General features: G+C 47.9%; 1 protein-coding gene across 15 annotated transcripts in view; it reads right to left on the reverse strand.

Annotated features, from left to right (window-relative positions):
* Nucleotides 1–2,969: 2,969 nt before the first annotated feature.
* Nucleotides 2,970–25,224, reverse strand: part of GREB1L (GREB1 like retinoic acid receptor coactivator) — a 244,054-nt gene continuing 221,799 nt past the window's right edge. For 11 of the 15 annotated variants that reach the window (XM_024984514.2, XM_024984517.2, XM_024984507.2 and 8 more), the window contains 13 exons: nucleotides 24,443–24,687; nucleotides 21,142–21,713; nucleotides 20,703–20,805; nucleotides 18,057–18,212; nucleotides 17,424–17,563; nucleotides 15,040–15,201; nucleotides 14,713–14,920; nucleotides 10,488–10,653; nucleotides 9,104–9,331; nucleotides 8,053–8,194; nucleotides 6,844–7,044; nucleotides 6,410–6,548; nucleotides 2,970–5,207 (listed from right to left, as the gene is read on the reverse strand). In XM_024984514.2, the coding sequence (XP_024840282.1) occupies nucleotides 5,044–5,207; nucleotides 6,410–6,548; nucleotides 6,844–7,044; nucleotides 8,053–8,194; nucleotides 9,104–9,331; nucleotides 10,488–10,653; nucleotides 14,713–14,920; nucleotides 15,040–15,201; nucleotides 17,424–17,563; nucleotides 18,057–18,212; nucleotides 20,703–20,805; nucleotides 21,142–21,713; nucleotides 24,443–24,687 (2,626 nt within the window). In that variant the 3' untranslated portion in view covers nucleotides 2,970–5,043. The other 4 variants (XM_024984515.2, XM_024984513.2, XM_024984518.2 and 1 more) reach the window with 3 other exon arrangements.

A 25,224-nucleotide genomic window follows, 5' to 3' on the forward strand; every position in this document is an offset into this window, starting at 1 on the left:
CATAGGTAGAGTTTACAGGTGAGGAATCTAGATTTAGACGAGTTTATAGGAGCAGTTGCAGTCTTTGTGAAAGATACGCAAATTGAACTAAAGCTATGATGTGTGGATGAAAATTAGACAAATGAACTCTGAAAAGTTAAAATTGAAGAATTGATGGAGTTGATAACTGACTAGAGAAAGATCATGACAGGAGAATCTGGGTAATTTTGGTTTAGGTAGCAGAGAAGGTGGATTTTGGGCCGAGAAGAGCATACTGGAGAATTAGGTGGCAAAGGATGAGCTTGGTTCTGCTCACAGTTTGAAGGTGGTTGCTGAATCTCCAAGTGGAGATATCTATTTGGTGTATATAACTGAACATGTAGACAGAGTTTGGGAAAAGTTTGAACTAAACCAATTTATTTAGTTATTTAAAGATTTAGAGGAGATCTCCACCCTGGGGTTTATAAAATTAGAGGGTAGAAGAGACTATTGAAGAACTTGTGAGAATGCACACGCAAGGGAAGAACCAGAAGAAAGTGGTAGAAACCAAGACTTGAGAGCCGTTGACGTTGTCACAGCACCGCTGAAGACTGAAGAGTGACGACAGAAACAGAATCATGGTCTCCGTGGAGTTGTGGAGGTACCAGTGATACAGTGAGTAAACGCTAATGGTCACAAACGTCAACAGATTGATTCTGTAATTGCTAATATATAAAGGTGCCTGTAAATGTTTTCTCAGCTACCCTTGAATAGTTGGGCTGAATGTCTAGTATATTGACATTATAGGACCCACCAGTATAGTCAGACACCCTGCGATCTTATACGTTATGCTCTTGCTTATGTGGACATACAATGGTTTTATTTCATTGTCAGCATTAGAAAAATCAGTATTTTATCAGTTTATAATGTGCAATAGTGAACTTGTATATCTACTAAAATCATGACTATCATAAGAACAGTAAATATAGCAGACGTATATACACTGATATTTTAACTGTCACTTAGTTTGCATGGCTGCCCAGCTAGGGCATCTTGGTAGGAACACAGCCACATTCCTTCCTGGCTGTAGTTAGTTCACTGGCTGTGAAGGTGGCTAAATCGATTTCTGGGGTAGCGACTGCAGACACATATGCCTTCTACCTGTTCTCATGATTCTTGGGCTTTCTAGCAGATCAAGGGAAGATTCTGTCTTAGAACAGCAAAGAATTGGTAAGAAAACTTAATTGTTGTTGCTTTTTCTAACTATTCCTATTCCATTTGCTATCATAATCACTGAAGTACAGTTGACACCTGAACAACGGGGCGGTTGGGGTGCTAACCCCACACGTAGTCGCGAATCAGGTATAACTTTACAGTCGGCTCTTTATATTAGCACTTTGTAGAGTCAACCCACCAGGGATTGTGTACTACTGTAGTACATTGTTTTTTTTTTTTTGAAAAAAATTGTCTATAAGTACACCTGTGAAGTTCAAACCTGTATTGTTGAAGGGTCAACTATAGATTCTTTCCTCAGCTTAATACTTGGCAGCTAAGACACAGGAATTTACAGTGTTTCCTTGGTCCCAGAGGTCCTTCCTGCATCTTTAGTGATGATTTTTTGTTTTTTCAGGGAAGCCAGGGGGTCATTGTTTTATCAATATTCTCTTAGACCCAGAGAGCGCTTATGAGCTTCTTGGCCATGACTGGAGACAAGCCTGAGGAATGTGTGTTCTCTGGATATTGTTCAGCTCTCTGCAGTTGAATACAAAGCTACAGCAGGCAGTTTCACAGCTGGTAGTCTTTCCAGGGCAGCTCAGTGGGGTGTGTAGTGGGACACGGGCAGTGTCCTACTTGCTCCTGGATCTGTCAGTAGACTTAAGATAGTTACTGGCCCTCCTGAGGCAACAGCCAGGGACCTCTGACCCTAAAGAATGTTTTTACAGTTCTATATCAAAGGTTATTTTAGCACTGTCAATATAATAGAACTGAAAGCCCCCCCTGGAATAAGAAGTTAATTCTCTAAAGCTGGTGAAATTAGAATTTAGAAATAAAATGGAGAGTAACCTTAGGTTATACTACACAATTCTACCATCCTAAAGTCTGCTTCTTGGGACATGGAAATGAATAGAGTTGCCATCTATAAAACAAAAGATCGGGGATGTACCATGGATATTTCTAACATTTCTTTAATCATTTCTAGATCTGTTATTCATAATTATGTGGCACTCTGCAAGTGGGCATGGTGTGTAGGTACTTTATATGTGTGTATCGTCTTTGGATAAGCTATAGATTTTCAGTCCACAAATACTTACTCAGCACTTTCTTGCACTGTTAAGCCAGAATAGTAGAATCTTAGAGTTATCCAACTTATGACATGTGGACTTGTGGCCTTTCTCGGACATTGGCAGAACCAGCTCATTCCAATTTTGAACATACCAGAAAATGTAAAGAAAACACACTTTCTTCTTAGGGGATGGGAGAGAATTTAATACATTCACCAAATTAAATGAAAGGACAAGAATGTACTGTCAACACAAGACAATTTAGAATCATAAACAAAATGTGAGGTAGACTGACTAGTGAAATTCACCAAATTTTGGTTAAGAAACTTTACAGTAATAAAGTAACACAGGTGCCTCCTTTTCTAAAAATCACAAGAAGCAATTGCATAAATTACAACCCAAAAAACTGAATACAGCAGTTCTCATTGTAAGTTTACATTCAGTATTAACCTGTGTGAACCCTCACATATGGCAGGGTTTAACAGGTCTATAGGTCAGTTATTCTGCAGGCCAAGTGAACACATTCCCACCATGATATTCTAAGGGCTGGCGAGGCTTGAAGTGGAACACACCAGGGGTTGTATTAACCAAATCATGGTGGTCTGTGCTTGTGCAATTTTATCCTTAAAGGAGAATGACCTAACATTCTCTAAAGAATTATACTGATAAGGTGATTTTAAAAGATCCAAGCCTTGGTAAGACAGACACTGAAAAGAATAGGCAGGTCAGTTTAAATTCTCCATCATCAGGGTGATGGTCTTTTGGCTTTATTCTGGCATTTCTCTTCCACAGAGTTACAGAATTTAAGAGATCATAATCATCTGATTTTTTCCGAGTGTAGTGCTAATAAATATGGAGTCTCCACAGCTCAAATAAGTACTTAAAGTTTTTTTCCTTAGACTGAAGCCATAAAGCCAGAAGAAACCCTGAGAGGCCATCTGCCCCAGGAACAGCTGTTTAAGGATTATTTCAAGTATTTTATTTGCCCTATATAGTAAATATTGGAATATTGCACAAGCAGTGGGTTTCTTGATATCATCTGCAGTAGGCCCTTTCAACAAAACCAATGAAATACATCCATATCTAAAGCAGCCTGCTTCAGAACGTACCTCTTTGCCAAAAGTTCTGCTGAAGTAAAATTAACAAGTATTTTTAAAGCATATATAAGGCAGGTCCTCTTTAAAGATCAATTAAAAATGGAATTTTTAAAAGGAATTGTTCATTTTAAGATATATATAAAACAAAAATAGCTATTAAAACCAAGAGATCTGAAATCATTTTCAGATTAGTACATTCTGTCTTTTCACTCTCTGTAAACTCCGTATCACAAACTAGTAAAGCTGGTCAGGTAACACTGTCTGTTCTGAGTGAACGCAGGCTTAGCAGGCCCCTTGCAGTGGTTTCTGGCCATAAACAAGACATCTATTCAAGTAAAAATGGCTGTGTAAAGTGGAGATAAAGTGATATATGGGCTAATAAGAAAAATGTCAAGCCATAAATGAGAATTGAAGTAATTTGGAAGAATCAACTTCCAATAAACTTAGTATGTTCTAGAACATTTTCTAGAAATCCGTTTTTGATTAAAATATGTGGTAAAAGTCTGTATAAAACTTATGCCTCCTGCTGTTGATACTGAACAAAGATCCCCTGCTGATTTTTGAGTCAAAAAGACTTAAATGGAATTCTTTTTTACTACACACACACACACTCACTCACTCACTCGCTGGTAGAATTAAGTAAAACAGCCTCTCTCTCTCTATGGCTCTGTTTCCCATTTCAGCAGTTTCTGTGGTATTGTCAGTATAAGGCAGCTAATTCAGTGTATCTTTGAAAGGAAACTGCTTTAGTCTTTGAAAGGAAACAAACTAGTTCCACTCCACACAGAAGCTTAGCCTGCCTGACATTTAGCTTTGCTGGTGCCAAATGCTTAATTCCAACCCAATGGAGTGGGTGTGGGGTGACTGCTGAAACCTTCTTAATTGGCTCAACTTTTGAATCAGGTTTTCCTTGTACAAGATTAATCACTGTTCATATTCTCACGATGTGCTTAAGAGACTGGAAACATTTTTAAAGAATGGATAAAGCAAAAGAACTTAAGCCAGGAGAAGCTGCATAAATACACACAAGGCCTGCTCTGCATTTACTAACGTGTTTGTTCAGTTTAAATAGTAAACTTTCAACTCCTGTGGAAATTTTGCCAAAAGTTTCAATACATACAAGATTATAAATCATAAACTAACACTGCACAGAGAAAGACAAGGCTACTTTTTTTTTTAAATACAAATATCTTCTACATTCTATCATTTCAGACCCCTGAGTAATACTGTACCAAAGTACAGATCTGAAGAGAAACTGAGGGCTCAGGCCTCAAATGTTAATCTTCAATTAATTCCACACCAATGGCGTGAGTCTCACGTAACACATTCAGGCTCGCTAACGCCAAGAGTCAGTTTTCCCCCTGACAGAGCATCATAGAAAAAACAACGCAGCGTCCATGCGGTTTCTCCACAGTATTTCCTCCTCAGGCTCCCGTGGGCAGACCACATCTTGAGTTAATTGCATAACTACCTAGGGTGGAGTTGACCTGAATTTAAGGTCCTGAAACTGGAAGTGAAAGGAAGTGATGCCCCCCAGAGATCTGGGTCAGATTTGGGGGTGGGGGTTTCTTTGGAGAACAGACAAATACATGTTGCACTTTGCTCCACAGTGATTGTACTTTAAAGGAAAAAATTAAATCCCCAATCATTATTTCTGCCCCACCACATCTAGGCATCCCTTTGCTAGTTTTGGTCTCTTCAAAAGATCATACATGACGTCCGGTGAGAAAGTAGAGCGGCTTGTCGTCGCTGCTGTTGGCGGTCTGGAACTCGTCCCGGAGGCGGAACTGCCACTCGTCCTCCAGCTCCAAGCGGACAATCGTTTGGCGCAGGGAGCTTCTGTCTTGGCAGATGACACACAGGGTAGCACCTTCAGGAGAAAGCAGGGATGTGTCAGGCTCAGGGGTTGAAAGGACTTAAAGAGCCTTTCCTTCCTCCCTCTGATTATATCCCTTAAGGGAACACTTTTGAGAACCAACATATACAAGTAACCTGTCAGGACTGTTCATTTGATTATTTATTTTGAATAAAGAAACTGTTAAAAATGGCAAAGCTTGAAAGAATGTAAAGTGAAAGCCCTCCCAACCACACCCCACCCCTTCTTTGTGTGTGTGTGTGTGAGTTGCTCAGTCACGTCCAACTCTGCAACCCCATGGACTTTGGCCCACCAGGCTCCTCTGTCCATGGAATTCTCCAGGCAAGAATATTGGTGTGGACTGCCATTCACTTCTCCAGGGGATCTTCCTGATCTAGGGATTGAGCCCAGGTCTCCTGCATTGCAGGCAGATTCTTGACCACTGAGCCACTAGGGAAGCCCTTCTGCTGTGGTAACCAGCATTAAAACCTACGTTGTAAGGTTCTGTGAGTCCCGCTAGATCAGGGGTTCTCAACCTTGGCACTGGGGGCCACGTGACTATTGTGCTATTTTGTTCTTGTGGTATGTTTAGCAGTGTCCTTGGCTTCTTCCCACTCTGTGCCCGCAGCACCCCACCCTGTGACAACATGGTATGTCTCCAGATATTGCCAAATGCCCCCAAGATGCTTCCTCCTGTTCCCTCCCTCCACACACACACAGCTCCAGATGTGTTTTATACACACACATATAAGTAAATACAGTTTCTCCTGTTCTCATAAAAATGGCACGCTGTACACAGCATACTGAACCTTTTTTCACCAACCTCAGGAGTCACCTTATCAAGGTTATTTGTGATGCTTAATCTGCAGTTTGTTTTTAAGCAAACCTCTGTATGCTACATACCTGTTGAAGCAACTTTGGCTTCTATTCCAGAATCAAAACTCACTAATTTTTATTGAAATTAGATTTATATGAGAAGCATTTGCATTGCATCATTCCTATGTAAAATTAATAGCGGCGACAACATCTTAAACCTGGCTATATTTATCCACATTTAGCCTAACTCCCTTGTTTGAAAAAAGTCAGTGCCCCAGTTTCAAAGGTATTCAGCTTATTGGCAAAATGATTGTTAAAGTGCTCTTTCATAATTTTCACCTCTGCATTTTGTCCAGTGGGAACTAGCAGCACTCACAAGCAAGATACTGAATTTGATTTACCTTTGAGAAACTTAAATTTCTTGAGAAGATCAGCACCTACAAAAGAGTCACAGAGGTACAGGAGGAGTCCCCCGAAGCACACCCCTTCACAGTTGGCGTTGCTGGAGTGGGGTCTGGAGCTGACGTAGCACACGGCCACCTGCAACCATCAAGCACAGAGCACGCCAGCGTTTCAAAAGCCAGTAAAACCTCCGCGTCGTCAGCTGATGATCCTTGCCTTCCTTTCTAGCTGTCCATCTCAGGGTCAGGTAACGGAGACACGTTTTATTGGAACTTAAGGGGGCTGCTTATCTGAGCTTTGTACTCCCTTTGTGTGCTAAGTTTTAACCTACCTAAAGCTTCTCTTATTTCTCATAATAAAGGTAGTTATGAGAGAAACTGCCAGATGCAGAACAAGCCCCTCTACCCGAGAGCCCCGGCCCCTCCCCCTTTACCTCTGGTCCAATGTTAAGGTAGCAGTCGATGGCCAGCACGGGGCTCCGAAAGTTTCGGATAGCTTTGGGGAAGAGTTTGTAGGAGGCGTGCTGCAGGAACTTCTCCAGGAGGAACTGTGCAGGGGCTGCCAGAAGGGTGTGCTCACTGTCGGGAGCACAGACGTACTGCAGGGGCAGGATAGGCGCCATGCTCTCTGACACCTGGAATCAGAGCCAAGGGAGGGATGGGAAATGTTTGCGCAGGCGTTGTGTGACCCCCGCCAGGAGAGCACGCCTGCATCCTGACAGCCCGCAGGAAAGGCAGCAGCACCGTCTTGTCGTCCTTGGGTTCTGAAATGCTTGCTGTGGGATTTAACATAATTTATACACAGCAAGGGCCCGAGCAAATGTTAGAGGAGGCTGCTTTGAAAGTTTGCGCATTTAGCATGTACATGGTAAGGACCAACAGAAACCTTTTTACAGCACTACTGGATGTGGATGGGTTAAACCCCATCCTGTCAGCACCAGAAAAAAAAGCACGGAGGTCTTTAAGCTCCACTGGATAGTCCACATGCTGTAGATGATTGTGCATGCCCAGTCGAGTCCATCTCTTCCAACTCCATGGACTGTAGCCTGCCAGGCTTCTCTGTCCATGGGGTTTCCCAGGCAAGAATACTGGAGTGGGTTGCCATTTCCTGCTCCAAGGGATCTTCCCAACCCAGGGATCAAATCTCCTGCATTGCAGACAGATTCTTTACTGCTGTGCCTCCTGGGAAGCTCTATAAATGATTAGCTACCAGCATATCTTATAAACGGAAAAGGGTAGGCCCATAGAATTAACCCTTAACAGGTTCTGATCTGCCTTACTTTAAAAATAAAACTGGCAGAGGACCATGCAAGCAAGCAATTTGATTTACATTTCTCTCACCTGTTACATAACGAATGTAAAAAATGTTAACTTTGCTAGTTTATAGAACACATTTGAAACTAAAGCTTTGGTGGAGTTAAGCCTTAAATCTAAAGGTAATTCTGTTGAAATTTCAAAACTTCAGTTTGGCTCTAGATGAGTCCTCAGTGAGGGAAACAAGGCTCCAGATTTGACATTAAGAGTGGCCTCCCTTTTGTAACCTCACTTTCCAGTCAAGTGGCACATACTTAATGCCGGTACCAGAAAACAGATATTGAGAGATCATCTTATTTTCAGCAGGAGACTCAAGCTTGCCAACTTACCATGATCTTTGGTTTAATGATAAAGTCCCTCTGCCCGCCAACTTGCACATGTTTCTTCATGAGACTGAAGTTGTTAAAGCGGCAGATGAGCAGTCCACTACTGTTCGTTCTCAGGTTAAAGTCAACATCTTCACAGAAATACCTAAATTAGAACCACAACGGTAGGTTCCGTTGACTGCCTGTGACCTCTCAGCTGTGCCACTTAGGGACAACATCTGTGGCAGATGTGAGGTGGCCACCTCAAACAAAGCCGGCCTTTCCCCACATGGAGCTGGCTCTGTGCACACTGGCTTGTGTTGTAATGCCCTGATGGGGACACCACAGTCATTAAGGAAGGAGGCAGTGAGGTGACTGGTCCCAGACATGGCACAGCGCCTTACTTAGGCACCCCTGAGCTGAAACAGGACCACATACTCTGTACTCTCGTGGGACAGGAGTGCAGAGCTGCTCCCAGTGTTAACATCCTGGCTACAAACAGGATGAAGCATCTGCCAAATTTAAAACAGAAGTGAAATCGCTACAGAATATTCTAAGAGCTGCAGCTCAGGGGTTGACTTAAGAGGGACTTGACGGTCTCTGACATTCTTCCTTGGCCATTTCGGATTTTCTGGGACATGTATGTAGTTCATTCGTGAGGCAAGGCCAGGGCTAGCTGGCTTTTCCCTACAGGATCCAGATCTCAGGGTCTTGCTAACATCTCAGGAAGTGACTACCATCCGAGTTTTGAGTGAAAGGTTAATCGTGAATAGGTTTATGGGTCCACACACTGATTTCCACTGATGAAACAATTTGGTCCCTGTTTGAGTTCTTGTAGAATAATAAGATGGCCAAAATATGTTTCCTAAGCATTTCACATTGCAGCACTCGTGACTGAGTCTGGGTCAGTTTGAACAGTGATGAAGGGGCACTTGGGGCTTGTGATGCCCCATTCTCTGTCCGTATAAACAGTCTTAGTTTCTCAGAGACAGGAATAAACACATTACAGAGGCTGGAGCTGGGCAGAAACAGTCAGTAACTGGCAGGATGATGCGCATCCAGGAGCCCAGCTTACCTGTTGAAGTCGTACTGCACGTTCTGAGTCAGGTCTATGTTGAGGAGGATGAAGTCGTGCACGTGGCACCTAGAGAACGGGACCTTGAGGCTCCGAGAAGTCAGCCTGCTGCTCCACTTCTGGATGCCCAGGATCGCATAGTGCACGATTTTCGGTGTCGCCTCCATGTGCTGCAAGACACTCTTCAAGGACACATTCTTACTGGAAACTCCTGTTTCCATGGGCTGGCTATGAAATGCAGAGTTCGTTTACATAAGAGATCACTCAGTATCACTGAAGACATGGTCACTTGGGAAGAGCTGACACTACTGCACGGTGTTAATATCTGTAAAGGACACAACTAGCTGGTTGACTTTGTCTTAGTCTGGAGTGGACAAGGATGTCAAGCCTGCTTTTCATGCTGTCACTGCTGATCTAGAGAAGCTGCCTTCCAGGGGTGAGCGTCCTTGTGTGTGTCCAACTCTTTGCTACCCCATGCTCTGGAGCATGCCAGGCTCCTCTGTCCTGTAATTTTCCAGGCGAGAATACTGGAGTGGGTTGCCATTTCCTCCTCCACGGGATCTTCATGACCCAGGGGTCAAACCTGCCCCTCCTGCGCTGCCAGGCAGGCTCTTTACCACTGAGCCACTGAGGCTGACCCCTTAAAGGCAGAGAAGGAAATCCGGCCCATTTTCAAGGAGAGTAATGAACAGGGAGTTACCAAAGCGAGGCAGCCAGAGGTTAGAAGCACACAGGTACTCTTCCCGGTCTTGGTAATTATGGTATGATAAAGGAATATTTCTCAATGTCCCTGGCTTCAAATCCACCAGGGAAATGAGGGCAAAGGATCACATGTCTGAGCTGGAAGGGCCTTGAGACCATGTGGCACAGTGTTTCACTGGGGCTGTGAACATCTGGGCTCATTTACTGCATAGGATGTCTCCAGGTTTAGCATTTCATGGTCCTCATAGATCCCCTCACCACTGCGCCAGGAGGAGAACCATGCATTTTGGCCCAGCCATAATTTTATAGGGGATGGAATTGAGACAGAGATGGAATAACTTTCCCTTTTCATCCAGACAGGAAGCAGAGCTGGGGCTAAAAACCATTCCGATTCAGAAGCCAGTGGTCTTTCTACATAAACCACAGTGTTTTTCAACAGACTTAGAGCAGACCAAAGCTGCGATAACACAAACAGTCCAGAAATTTAATGGCATACCAAGTGTCTAGATTAAAAAATCCCTAAGTCACCACAGAACATGCTGGTGAGAGTAAGTGGTCTTGGATGGTGGCTCTGCTCTGGGAAGCTGTGCCCTTGTTTACTGTACTGTGCCATGATGGCCGAGGAGAGGACCTGCTTGGTGGCACATGTCACATTCCTAGAACTGCACAGAACCGCCCCTACCTGGTCTGCTCCTGAACACTGTGAATGTTCCACAGGACACATGAGTCATCCATCACGACAATGAAAGGCCAGACACACTGGCGTTTAACTCCCAGCTCTTCCAGGCGGTTTCTCTCCAGCTCCAGGTTGTGGTAAGACAACTCCTTAATGAGGAACCTGGCAGCACCTGGAAGGCAACACAAAGACGGCTTGGACGTTCCCCTCTTGGGCTTGGTGGAGGCCCCACAGACGCATCCCATTCTCTCCGTATGCGTGCGTGTTTGCCTGGTGACTGTGCACATGGGGGTTGACCAGACATCCAGGGCTGCGATTCCCACACATCAGTGCAGGCAAGAATCATCCAGGAAGTTGTTTAAAATGCAGATTCCTGGAGCCCACCACCAGAGGCTCACACTAGTGGTGTCTGATGAGGGGCCAGAGACCTTTTCACAGGTGATTGGTGAGCTGCACTTTGAGGAGTGCTGCTAGGATTCCTGTGCTTAGGCTTCCCCACCTGTAAGAAGGTGATGATGATGTCTACTTCATAGGACTGTCGTATGGTGCTCAGGACAGTGCTGCACACGGTGAGTGAGTACTCAGTGTTAGCAATTAAGATGATGACCATCAGGAATTAGCCAGGTTTTATGAATGAGCCACCCTAAAACGAGGCTTCCCTAGTGGCTCAGATGGTAAAGTATCTCCCTGCAATGCAGGAGACCTGGGTTCAGGAAGATCCCCTGGAGAAGGGAATGGCAACCCACTCAAGTGTTTTTTTTTCCCCCACTCCAGTATTCTTGGAGAATCCCATGGACAGAGTAGCCTGGTGGGCTACAGTCCATGGGGGTCACAAAGAGTCAGACATGATTGAGCGACTAACACAGACCCTAAAATGAAACAAAACATAGAATAAAGAAGCTCAAAAAACCCCAATTAAGTCCACGGAGGAACCAGGAAAATAGTTTGAGTAGATAGAAGGTAATGCTAGGGTTTAGGAAAATCTACTGATACTTTTTAAGAGCATGTGTGTAATACTTTGCATTATATGGGTCATATATGAAAAAGCCCACAGCTAACATACTCAATGGTGAAAAACTGAAAGCTTTTCCTTTAAGATCAAGAATAAGACAAGGATGCCCAACTTTACCACTTCTATTTAACATAGTACTGAAAATCCTAGCCAGAGAAACTACACACACACACACACAAGTCACCCGAGTTGGCAAGAAGTAAAATTATCTGTAGACATGAACTTATGTGAGGAAAACCTTAAATATTATACACATGCGCATGTTAGAATAAATTCAGCAGAGCTGCAGACACAAATTAGCTGTGTTTCTATATAATAACAATGAACAATCTAAAAGGGAAATTAAGAAGTGCTTCATTTTCATCAAAAAGAATACTTGGAATACATGTTTAACCAAGGAGGCTAAAGACCAGTACACTAAAAAGTACAAAACACTGCTGAAAGTGTTTCCAAATAAGTGGAAAGACATGTTCATGGACTGGAAGGTGCAATACTGTTTAAACATCCCACAAAGCAATCCACAAATTTAATACAATCCCTATCAAAGTATCAGAGTTTCTCTTTTGTTAGAACAGAAAAATTCATTTTTAAATTCACATGGAACTTCAAAGGGCTCTGAATCACCAAAACAATCTTCGAAAAAGAACGGCAAAGCTGGAGGTCTCACACTTGACTGACTACAAAACTAGAGTAATCAAACCAGTGTAGCAGATAGACATAGCCGATGGAATAAGAATACAGAGTCCAGAAACACCCTTGCATATATGGTCGAATGATTTTTGACAGAGGTGCTAAGACCATTCAAATGTAAAACAATGAAGCTGGACCCTCATCTTAATGCTGTGTAAAGAAATCAAAATGGACCAAAGAGCTTTTATAAACTCTTAGAAGAAAACATGGGGAAAAGCTTAATGATACTGGTTTTGGCAACAGTTTGTTGATTTGTTGGCTGTGACACCAAAAGCATAGGCAACGAGAAAAAATAAATTGGACCACGTAAAAATTTAAAACTGCGAAGAACACATTCTCAGTTGGAATAGGAGAAAATATCTACAAACCTTATCTGATAAGGGGTGAAAATCTAGACTATACAAAGAACTCCTACAAGTCAACAACAAAAACCTTACTAAAAATAGATTCTCCAAAGAAGATACACAAATGGCCAGTAAGCAGATAAAAATACGATCAACATCACTAATGATTAGGAAAATGTAAATCACAAGATACCATCACACACCCATTAGGTTGGCTACTAACAACAGCAAAAATTCCCAAAAAACACAAGTGTTAGTGAAGATGTGTTAAAACCGGAACCATTTTACATTGTTGGTAAGAATGCACAAGCCATTATGAAAAACAGTATGTCAATTCCTAAAAAAAAAAATTAAAAGTGGAATTACTATGTGATTAAGCAATTCTACTTTGGGGTATAAGAACGGAAAGCAGGGTTTTGAGATTTGTGTTCGTGTCCACAGCAGCATCATTCACAATAGTCGGAAGGTGAGGAGCAGACCAAGGGTCCATTAGTGAGTGAGTGGTAATAAAAATGGGGAGTTCCCCTTTGACGTTACTGAGTCGGTTTTGCCAGATGGACAGGAGTTCTGGAGACTGGCTGCACAACAGTGTGAACGTACTGATGAATGCTGAGCCGTACACGGAACAACGGCTAAGTTTTGTGCTGTGTATCAATTAAAAATAAATGCTGCTTCATTTGCATATATGTTGGTTTCTCTCCCCAGATGATTACAAAAATGGCAAAGCTGGCACTAAACAAATCCACTCAAATCTGGGATGAGGAAATATTTTCTCCTAAAGGTCAGTCAGGCATGGAAAGGTGTGAGGGTCATGTAAACATAGAGAAAGATTTTAGTTAAGTTTGGGGATATGTGTTTTGGGGAAGGATAAAGGACCAGAAGTATGTGAAATTCTTACCTCATTTGATGTTAAGTGATGGGAAATAAAATTATATTAAAAATATAAACCTGTTTGGAAAATATTTTAATCAATATTAAGGCTAAAACTTAAGGAAATGAAAAGGAATGAAATAGAGAACAAGAAAGGAAGAGTCTTAAGAAGGAAAGGGGAGAGAGATCTGGAGAGAAGGCCCACGTGGATCCAGGGCACTACTCAGGTCTTTTCTGCCTTCACTCCAGCAGTGGGCTCTAAAGCTCTTGATCCTCAGCCCTCCTGAAGCTCTGCTCGAAATTCCCACTGAAGCCGATGGGGAGTGAGTGAAATGCAGGGAGTGGGCAGAGAGCAGAGCTCTAGGACGCTGGATCCGGTTGGAGGTCTCCTGCCTTCAGGGGTAAACGAAGCAGCTCTGGACCTCTGTCTCTAGTTCCTCCTCCCGCTCTGTCAGTACACTCAACAGCCAGGTGTCCCCTTGAAAATCAGCCCACTGACCTTAAATCCCGAGGGGAAAAGCAGGAAAGACTTCCAGGCACTTTTAAGATGACTGCCATCGGCAGTGATGGTGCTTCAGTCCCCAGCTGTACAGAACCCCCGAGAACTTGCTGTGTGCCTTTAAGATCAGCGATGGCCCCCAACGATCCCACCAGACCTGGGTCCGAACTGCTAACCCCCCTCCTCCTCTGACTGTCCTCTCTGTGAGGTCCCTGCTGCCAGCTGGTAGCGAGCAACACCTGCAGCCTGTGCTGGCCGGAGTCCCAAGCCCTCCCAGGGTGCTCAGTGTATCAGTGACTTCTTTGGATGCTAGTCCTCAGAAGTTAAAAAATTCTGCAAGACTGAAGATAAAGAGAAATGAAAACTCATTTAAAGAGGAGTCAAGGGCTTCCTTAGTGGCTCAGTGGTGAAGAGTCTACCTGCCGACACAAGAGACACGGGTTTGATTCCTGACGGGGGAAGATCCCACATGCTGAGGAGCAACTAAGCCTGTGTGCCGCAACGACTGAGCCTGTGCTCTAGAGGCTGGGACTCAACTACTGAGCCCACGTGCCGCAACCACTCAAGTCTACATGCCCTACAGCCCATGCTCCGCAACGAGAGAGTAGCCACGGCTCACCACAACTAGAGAAAAGTCTGCAGCAATGAAGAGCAAGCCCAGCCAAAAATAATTTTTTTTTAAAGAGTCAAAAGTCGTTTGGTCCACAGAACAAGACACTTTTCAGGGTCATGGGACCCTCTGGAAGCCTGAGGAATGGAGCTTGGCTTGGTATCTCTCTTCCCAGCCCTTGCCCGGCATCCCATGCGCCCCCTTACCCACGCCTGCGTTGTTGAACATGCCAGGAAGCACCAGCATGATGTGGTTGGGCCAGTATTTGCGGTACAGCGGCATCTCATACTCTTTGACCACCAGCAGGTGCAAGTGGCTGATGCCCTCCATGGCGTGAAAGAGGTTTAGGAGTCCGTGCTCATGGCGACCGCTGGAGGGGGTGAAAATAGGGCTCTTGACCACGTTCAAATTCTGCTGAAAGAAAAAGACCAGAAGCCAAAAAGAGAAATTAGAACCCTTAGATACTAGACGCTTATAAAACTGGCTCTAGTACCTGAGGCCGTCTGTCCGTGCATCCAGACGCTATCACCCACCTTGTCTGAGACCAGTGGCAGCCGCATGCTCTCCAGGTGCTTGCCCTGCTTGCTGAAGACAAAGTGACTCTCTTTGGATTTGGGAATGATGAAGTAGAGCTGCACCTCTTCTCCCAGCATGGAGGACGAGAACGTGAAGGCGTGGAGAGTAGAGTCGGACATCTGCGTTTGCAAAGAGCAAAGGGAGGGCGTGTAAGTTCACAGTTGGCAAGCTTCCAGGCTGCTCCTCTCAAGATGGTTATTGATAGAGGCCAGCTATCCTGGACTTCTACCTCCCGCCAGACCTGGCTGTGCGTGCAGTGTCAGAGAAGGCAAACACTTCATCTTTAGTGGCTGACACGAGATCCAAGCTTCTCACCCCAAACAGCCTCTCTGAGGGTGGCACAGTGACTGCTGCTGAAAACTACAATTTCTCACCTTCTTAGAACCACTGGTGCTCAGGCCTGCAGAGGTCCAGTATGCCTCTGGGAGGTCTTGCTATGCAAACACTCCCAAAGGTGCCCAGTTACGGGGGAAAACGCTTCTCTGTGCATGCGTGTGCGCTAAGTTGCTTCAGTCGTCTCCAGCTCTGTGACCCTTTGGACTGTAGCCCACCAGGCTCCTCAGCCCATGGGATTCTCCAGGCAAGAATACTGGAGTGGGTCGCCATGCCCTCCTCCAGGTGATCTTCCTGACCGAGGGAGCCTCTTCTGAGTGGGTCAGGTCAAATGATATTTTTCCTAAATAAACTATTAAGACTGACATCATTAAAACACCCCTGTGGGCCCATCTTTCCTGGCTACACTGGAAGCTGAAGATGTCTGAATGGTCACTTACCCTAGAACTCTGGCTTCCAGAAGAGACATTTGACTCATCCAAGCCACATACAAATCTAACATCTTTTTTAAGTTGCTGGAAAGTTGACATACTCTCTCATAACCCACCTCAGTGAATAATTATATAAAGGTCTTTACAATGCAGACAATATTTGGCCTAATGAAAAGAGAGCATCACTAGTCAGCAGGCACGAGAATAATCCAGGTAGCCTCCCCAAGAGGTTCAACCTAAATATTACATTTCATAGAAAAATAATATTGTAACACTCCCCTTAAGATCTCTTCCATTCTGCTTTACAAGTATTAGGCAGTACTGTAATCACACAGAAACTAAATAGAAGGTTTTTAATATATTGTCTAAAAAATGAATTTTCTAATGATTCATATCAGGGGCTTGTATCATCTATATTCCATAAAGCATTGCGAGCTGATTTCAAACAGTCCACTGAAAGTTTTCAATGACACAGGAAACCATTTGGGGTATGAAAGGTAACTTCTAGCAGAAGAGCAGAAAGACCAGCACATCCTTCTGGGTTCCCTGGGAAAAATGGAGAAGACCAGATCCTCCAGCGCAGAAGCAAGTCTGGGGAGGAAGCCAGGCGCCCACCCAGCACATGCTATAGAAAGGAAGAGTTGTTCCAGACGCTCAGGGCCAAGCGCTAAAGGTCAAGAAGATAAAGTGGGGAAGCAGCGTGGAGCTTAGCCCCCACATAGGCGCTGGATACAACCATCACTGGCTGCTTTCCCATCCTCTGTGCTTAAAGATGCTCTGGCCATGAGGAGCGCAGCGGCGTGGGGTACTTGCTCACTTTCTGCATTCTACCTCTCAGTGCTCTCCAGGTAAAAGAGCACACGCTGACTCCTCTGTGTGCCTGTGGTCAAAACCACCCCACGCTGGAGTAAGAGGGAGACTGGGTCTGTGCAGATCACAGCTCACAGGGCACACCCTACGGACTTGCAGATAGTAACACCATCTTCATCAACAACCCGAAGGAGGGGAAGAGACCCTTTTGTCAAACATGCTGTAATATCCAGCTTTTTCAGAATCACAGACATACCAGTTACTTTCTAAAACAACACATGTAACCATTTGATGAAGTGACTTAAGACACAAATCAGTTTCTTTCTCCCCTGTCTATAATCCCAATAAACCCAAAGTCATTTTATCAACTGCTTCATGCATTCTGCTCACAAATGAGTGGCTCCATCTCATCAATAAGCTATCCTTGGAAGTTCCCTGGTGACCCAGTGGTTAAGAATCCATCTTGCCATGCAGGGGATGTGGGTTTGATTCCTGATTGGGGAACTAAGATCCCACATGGCTCGGGGCAGCTATAAAGCCCACGGGTTGCAACTACCGAAGCCTGCGCTCTCTGGAGTCCATGCACTGTGACTTCAGAGTCTGTTCGCAGCAATGAAAAGATCCTGCATGTGGCAACTAAGACCCGACACAACTAAATAAATATTTTTTAAAAACCAAACAAGCCATCTAGGGCTTGAAACTGGGGCTTTCCCTCTCTCGCACACAGAACCCAGGCTGGGTAACAGGCAGGAGCGCAGGGGCCGCACCTGGGGGGCAGAGGTGAAGTCCATGTACTGCTGGCACTGCTCACAGTGGTGGAAGGTGTTGTAGGCCGCGTACTTGGTCAGCATCATGGACATGGTTTCTCGTTTCCGGGGCTCCTCAGCTTTGGGTTCCTTTATCGCTTCTGTGTAAAAAGAGACAAAACACCTTCCCATGCTGTGTGTGAAGCCCCTATGCCTGGGCAAAAAGTCCCCAACCCCCAGAAGGGCTTTTCCTAGGATTCTGCAGTTTATGCCCTGAGAGGCAGCTCTGAAAATTACAAGGTGACCTTGCTGTTGTTCAGTCGCTAAGTCACGTCCAACTTTGGCAAATCCATGGACTGTAGCCCACCAGGCTCCTCTGTCCATGGGATTCTCCAGGCAGGAATACTAGAGTGGGTTGCCATGCCCTCCTCCAGGGGGATCTTGCTGACCCTGGGATCGAACCCACGTCTTCTACATTGGCAGGTGGATTCTTTACCACTGAGCCACCCAGGAAGCCCAAAAGGTGACATTCACGTGAATAAAACAAGACATGCAAAGGAGTATGACTTAAGCTGCTCTCAAGGAGTAAACGGCCCCAGGTTTCCTGCCCTCATTTAGGTGAACCCTTGACCTTCAGGCTCCACGTACACTGACCTTGTTTGACCCCTGCCAGCTTCTCAGTATATACCAGGCTCATCGAACTGTACTTGGGGTCGTGCACACTGACGTCAAAGGGCATTTTACTGAAGCTCTCGATGTCAGGCCAGGGTTCGCCCTCTGACTGGCTCACCTCACTGCTTTCGCTGTGATCTAGGCCAAGAAGGAAAGTGCACAGGGCAGCCCGATCAGACCAACTGGCCACCCTCCCTCCGTCTCACCCAAGTGTCAGGGAAACATACAGCCCAGGTAGGTGGACAAAGGCCTTTCTGAGAAATGAGCTCCCGAGTCCAGGGGAGAGGGGTGCAGAGTGTCCTTCAGACCTGCTGGGAGGGATGCTGGCCCTCACTGGTCCCCATTAGCCTCTACACACCCAGCCCAGAAACTCCCAAGTCTAAGAGATCCACCAGTCTCCCACGCCTGACCCCCAAGTGTCCCTAAAATCTTATTTAACTTTGGACGATCTGAATCCTATCACAAGAGTTTTAGTCATGGGGTTTTAAGATGCCGACAGCTGAAAGGATTTCAAGGGCTCATTAAGCAAGATTCACAGTGTCTGTTGCTTATTAGAATCCACTGGAGCTTGTAAAACCCCTGTGCTCGGGCCACACAGCCTAGAACCACCTTCCTTATTTAGGCACTCGTCATATTTAAAGCTCCTTCAGTGCTTCCGACATGCAAACCAGGTTGAGAGCCTGGGGCCTTGGGTTTGAGTCCAGGCCACTGCTCCCGCTGATCTTGTGACTTCACACCTGCAGGCACCTTCATTTCTTAGGGTTCCCTGATTGTTTTAAGAAGTCCAGATGGCATACTGAAAGTGCTAACACCATGTGGCGGGCACATGGTATGTTTCCAATAGGTGATATTTGTTATTAATAATAAAAACTATAAGATCAGCTTAAGACAGTGTAAAGGGAGCGTGCGTGTGAGTGCGTGTGTGTGTGTGTGTGTGTCAGTCGCTCAGTTGTGTTCAACTCTTTGCAACCCCATGGACTGTAGCCTGCCAAGCTCCTCTGTCCATGGAATTCTCCAGGCAAGAATACTAGAATGAGTTGCTATTCCCTTTGCCAGGGGATCTTCCCAACCCAGGGATTGACCCCATGTCTCGTTATGTCCAAATTTTTTAAACCTCATTATGGCAGATTCTTCATCATCTGAGCCACTGGGAAAGCCCTCAAAAGGAGAAACAAAGAAAAAAACACCCCTCTGCCAAAAGCCTACAAGCTAGAAGCTCAGGTATTACCTTTTAAGCACAACACTGTTTATTTTTACATCCTGGACCTTTTTCAAGTTTAGGTTTCATTTAAAAATGTGCATTGTATTTAAAAGAGCTTATTCTCATTTAATAAAAACACATCCCCATGCCTCTCCAGTGTACCATTGCATTCACTGGCACTAAAATTAGGGTGAAGGAATAAAGCCAAACAGTGCTGCTCATCACAAAGGCCATGTTTGACTCTCACAGCTGTAGGCTCTGTAGTGGGAATCTGAGATGAAAATTAAAGGCGTCGTTCTTCCGAGGAGCCTAGGAGGTGGGGGTCAATGGGATGACGGCCCCTCACTCCCGGTCAGCTCGGCTCTGCACTGTAGCTCCGCCTGCTTTGGGCAGCCCCCGGGGTCTTTCAGTCCCCTCTGGTGGCCTGGGGTCTGCTAGAGCTCAGCCGGGCACGCAGACAAGGAGATGTGGACCGGAAGACAGGACTGTGTGCGTTTGTCCGGAATCCTGCACGTAAACTATGGAGGACGGAAGTTGAACCAAAAGCCACAGGAAGATGATTAAACATGACTGATTTTACCTAGTCTGGCTCTGAACTGCTCTATCCCTTGGGCTGGTCACAGGACAGGTCCAACTGTTTAGGAAAAGCAAGCGAGTTGGAGGTCTCCAAGGGCGAATGTGATGGACAACACAAGGCCTTTTTCTTCTCTACCTTCATCTTTCAGGGGCTTGGGAAGAACGTCTACCCATGACTACTCCTGCCCACCCCCCCACCCCATTTCCTCCAGCACCGCAGTCCCTCTGAGATGCGAAGCCACCCTCCCCTGGCCGCAGGGCTAATGCTAGCTGACCCCTGCTCATGCCCACGCTCCCGCCCTGCTGCACCGGCTGAGGGGAACCGCCTCCCTCACAAGCAACAGCAGGGTGGCAGGAGGTGCGGGCTGGGGATGGCCTGTCAAGCACCAGGCCCTCCATCCTTCTGCCAGTCCCAAGGGGCTGTTGATGGTGCCAGGGTTCTGTCCTGCTCAAGGAAGTTTTCCTTTGGGTAGTAATCCACACACCTTCACTCGCAGCCAGTAGGCAAAACATAAGGTTACCCTGATGGAGTATAAAATGTGCCCTGGACCCTTAAGCCGTAGAACACTGCAGTCTACTAATTTTAAACCTGAGCAGTGTCACCATCTGAGCAGTGAACCCACCTGACGGGCTTTATAAGATGCCTCTGTGCCCAGTGATTCGGGGGACACAGTGGGGATCGGGGTTCAAAGGAGGGGAAGTCACACCCCGACCTAAACGGCCAGGGCATCTTACAACTCTGCTGGCTCCTGGCCTCTAACTTCTCAATAACCCTGCACTAACCCCCTGGAGGCCGCGGACAGCCCCGGGATGTGGTGGTAATAACCCGCACCGCCACGCCCGGCGCTCACCGGTGTTGATCTCGGCCTCGTCGTACACGTCCACTTCCAAGAGCCGGATGAGCATGCGGAAGAGGAGCCTCAGGAACTGCAGGTAGGAGCCCGTCTTCCCCACCTGGGGCGGGTGTCCAATTGTAGGCGGGGAGGGGGAGGAAAAGAGAAAAGGGACGTCACACCTGGGCTCTCCAAGGACTCCTTCCATCTGAGTGGGGCCTCGACGCCCCCCGACCCGAGACACCCCCAACCCCAGACCCCGTGCCCCCACGCCCTACCTCCGACCCCAAGCCCAGAACCCCTGCCCCCGCGCCCTACCCCCGACCTCCGCAACTCCAGAACCCCTGCCCCCGGGCCCTACCCTGACCCCCCGACCCCGCAACCCCAGAGCCCCTTGCCCCGGCGCCCTACCTCCACTCCCCCACCCCAGTCCCCCATCCCGAACCCCTGCCTCTACCTGGGGGGGCCCGCTCAGCAAGAGCCGGCGCGGGTGGCAGGCCCGCGCGCCAGAGGCGGGGTCGGGCGGGTTGCCGTGGTCGGCGTGGTGCGGCCGCGCGGCCGTCCAGCGCCGGTAGTAGAGCGACTGCTCCTCGGGGCCGGCGTGCGCGGGCGGCGGCGGGCGCAGCGGGCTGGCCCAGGCCACGTCGGGGTGCGGCAGCAGGGCCGCGGCCGCCGGCAGCTTGCCGCCCCGCCGCGCGCCCAGAAGGCTGTAGGCCGCCTTGGACAGGATGACCACCGGGGGCAGCGCGGCCTGGGGGGGCCGGCCGGCCCGGCCCGGCGGCCCGGGCCACGGCAGCGCCCCGGGCCCCGATGACGACGGCGACGGCTTGGCGGTGGTGCTGCTGGCCAGCGGGGGCCCCAGCGAGTCGCACTCCTGCTTTAGGGGCTCCCCGGGTCCCGCCGGGCCGGCCGAGAGCCCCTCGTCCAGCCCCGCGCTGGGGACCGGGCTCCGGAAGCTGGGTGTCGGGGGCGGCTTCTGGGACTTGTCGGCGGTGCTGGACGAGCTGACCCCATTCTCCATGATGGAGCCTGAAAGAGGACCCACACGTCGCGCTGTCACCGCCGCCCCTGCCCCGGGGGAAGCCCCTGGGGTCCAGGCGGCGCTCGGGCTTCGGGCCGCCCCTCTGCTCCTGGCGCCCTGCCGCCCCCCTCTGGTCCCCTTTCCCCGGCCCTGGCTGCTGTGTGGGCTCGGAAATGGCCACTTATTCCCGGTTTCCTCCGGGCGGCCAGGAGAAACCTGGACCCACGTCCGATCCTCCCCGCGTCTTCAGGCCGCAGGTAGTCCCGGCGCCCTGGGACCGACCACCCCGCCGCCTCCTGCTGCTTTTTTCCATCCTGCCTGCGTCTTTGTACATAGCGGGTTATTAAACTCTCCTCTGGTTAGGTTGTTTGGATAATCCGTCCGAATCACTCCAGAACCCTGACCAACACACGCTCCACACCCAAATCCTGTCCATTGGCACTCGCCGCCTTCTGGGGTCCCAGGCCCCACCCTCCTGGCTGTGGATACGCTCCCCAGGGTGCAGCCCCTTCCACAGATGCCCGGACCGGACCAGCGTGGGAAGGCGGGGCGTAACCTCCTCCCTCCCTACACCCCAGGGCCGGAGATCTGCTCACCTGCAGCCAACTCACCGCAAATGTCCCCCACCCCCACCCTTCCCTGGTGGCTCAGACGGTAAAGAATCCACCTGCAGTGCAGGAGACCTGGGTTCCATCCCTGGGTTGAGAAGATAAGGGCGTGGCAACCCACTCCAGTGTTCTTGCCTGGAGAATCCCATGGACAGAGGAGCCTGGAGGACTACAGTCCATGGGGTCACAGAGTCAGACACGACTGAGCGACCAAGTGGTTTGAAGACAAACAAGAATCGAATTACAAGACTCTTTCTGCTCAGACTGGTGCCTCCCAGGCAAATCCCAACCTTGGGAGCTCCTAGGTGAAGGGCCAGTAACCAGAGGCTCCTGACCCCATCCATCACCGCTGCTCAGCTGACTTCTGCATGATGGTTTTCTTCTGCCTTCAAGGCCCTTGAGTCTTCTGGCCTGAATGCCTTGGGCAATGAGCACCCCCTGAGGACCCTGAAAGTCAGCTGGAGGTGGGTAGGGTGGTGTGTGTAGGAGGGCAGCACCTGGGTCCTCCAAGATTGGGGAGGGGAAACTCCAGACAGCAGAGTTCATGAGAGCAAGGCCAGAATCCAGAGTCTGTGGGGCAGCTCTCCACGCCTAGGGAAGGGAGGGGGCTGATCAAGGAGCACAGGAAGGAAGTGGACTCTAATCACCCCACCCTGCTCCACCTTCCTCCTCTCCCTCACCGATGCTGGCTGGTGTGGAAAAGCTTCTAGGTGTGTTCTTCCCCTTCCTCTGTTACCCTTTACCATCTTCCCAAACTCCCTCCTTTATTCTGAACTGGTCTACCAGGCAGAACCGGGGAGGCTGTTGTTAGAGGGTGGCGGGTACAGCCCTGACCCATGACTGAAGCAGACCTCGGTAAGACAGTCCTCACGCTCTTCCAGGCACAGATACCTGCCTTTTCCATTCAGAAGGGGTGTGTGTGTGTTTGTGCGTATGTGTGAGTCAGTGTCATGAGGTAAAAGAAGGGAAACACGGGGCAGAAGGAACGTGAATGGTGGTTCCCTCTGTTGTGGGATTTTCATTTTTCATCTCTTCTCTATACTTCATTACATTCTCCAAGTTTTCTATATTAAACTCTATTATAACTTTCACAATCAGAAAAAAAAAATGGAAATAATGCTGTGTGTGGGGAGTAAGTTGCTTCAGTCGTGTCCAACTCTTTTCGACCCTATGGACCATAGCCCACCAGCCTCCTCTGTCCATGAGATTCTCTAGCCAAGAATACTGGAGTGGGTTGACATGCCCTCCTCTAGAGGAGCTTCCCTACCCAGGGATTGAACTGATGTCTCTTATGTCTCCTGCATTGGCAGGCGGGTTCTTTACTACTAGCGCCACCTGGGAAGTCCTGGAAATAATGCTGTATTTGCTTAATACTATTTAGCAGAAGAAAATTCATGCCAGGCACTGCCATCAGCCACACAGTAACATAATAAGAGGGCAGTTGGTAGGCTGTAGGCTGGATCATCCCAATCAACCAGTGGTCCCAGAGTAGCCTTCTGTATATAAACACTTGCCATTTAGGTACTTGGGGGAAAAGTCACTCATTCATTCGTTCAAACAAACACACACTCAGTGCCAGGTACTAGGCCAATTAGCACAAACCACTTCAGGGTCTGGAAGGAAAAGAAGGCCTTTGTGCAAATATCAGATGTGTAATATCAATAAGATGATTAGGGTGCAGAGACTAGGAGACGTGGTGTTAGTGAGGATTCATGAAATTTACTTATTGTATTTAGCCTATTGGTCAGGAAGATCTCCTGGAGCAGGAAATGGCCACCCACTCCAGTATTCTTGCCTGGAGAATCCCTTGGACAGAGGAACCTGGCAGGCTACAGTCCATAGGGTCACAAAGAGTTGGACATGACTGAAGTGACTTAGCATGCAGCGTGCACGCATGCATTTAGCCTATTAGCAAGCTCTTCATTAAGTGCTTTCCAGGCAAATGTTTTGTGGCTGCTCATGACTCACGTTTGTCAACTACGTCTCCCCAGGACTGAGGTCTGGATGGGATGCCCAGGTCAGCCACCGCTGCTCTGAAAGCTGGATGGGAGGCAGCAGGTGCCTTTGCCTTCCCTACTTCTACCCCTTCCTCTCTCCTGCCCCAACCCCTGGAGAGAGAAAGTACTGACCTGAAGTTCCCGTGACGGCGCTGCTGTTACTCTGGGGTCTCTCCAGGTCGATCAGCAGCTCCTCGGTGTCATTCTCGCTGGCCGCAGCTCGCTCTTGCTCCTTGCCGCTGAGGTCCAGGGCGGCAGTGGGCCCCCGGATCACCTCTTTGGACACGTAGCAGCAGGCCAGCCCCATCTCCTGCTCCAAGGCCGTGCGGGTTAAGTAGCTTGAATCAATTAACCGGAGGTCACAGTACTTTAGAGACCTGCACAAAGTAATGGTGTCTTTGGTGAGGCGCACAGCGTTTACGTATGGCTGACAGCGGTCAAAATGGTGAGGTGATCCTTGATGTAAACCTCAGTGCTGCCACCTCCTAGCTGTTAGGGCCACAGGACAGTCACTTCACTTTCTCCACACATGGAATAGAGTAACAGTGCCCAGCTGACAGTTATTGCAAGGAATGAATGACATGGCACAAGCAGTGTGTTTAGAGCAATACCCAGTGGGCTGCCCTGGTGGCTCAGACAGTAAAGAACCTGCCTGCAAGGCAGGAGACCTGGGTTTGATCCCTGGATTGGAAAGATTCCCTGGAGAAGGGAATGACTACCCACTTCAGTATTCTTGCCTGGAAAATCCCACGCACAGAGGAACCTGGGGGCTACAGTCCATGGTGTCGCAGAGTCAGACATGACTGAGCTACGTTCACTGCACTTAACTCACCGCAAGCACTCAGTGAATGCTGTGACTATTCTTGGGCTTCCCAGGTGGCTCAGTGGCAAAGAATCCACCTGCCAATGCAGGA

This window comes from Bos taurus, chromosome 24 (assembly GCF_002263795.3).
Source record: "Bos taurus isolate L1 Dominette 01449 registration number 42190680 breed Hereford chromosome 24, ARS-UCD2.0, whole genome shotgun sequence".
Classification (NCBI taxonomy): domain Eukaryota; kingdom Metazoa; phylum Chordata; class Mammalia; order Artiodactyla; family Bovidae; genus Bos; species Bos taurus.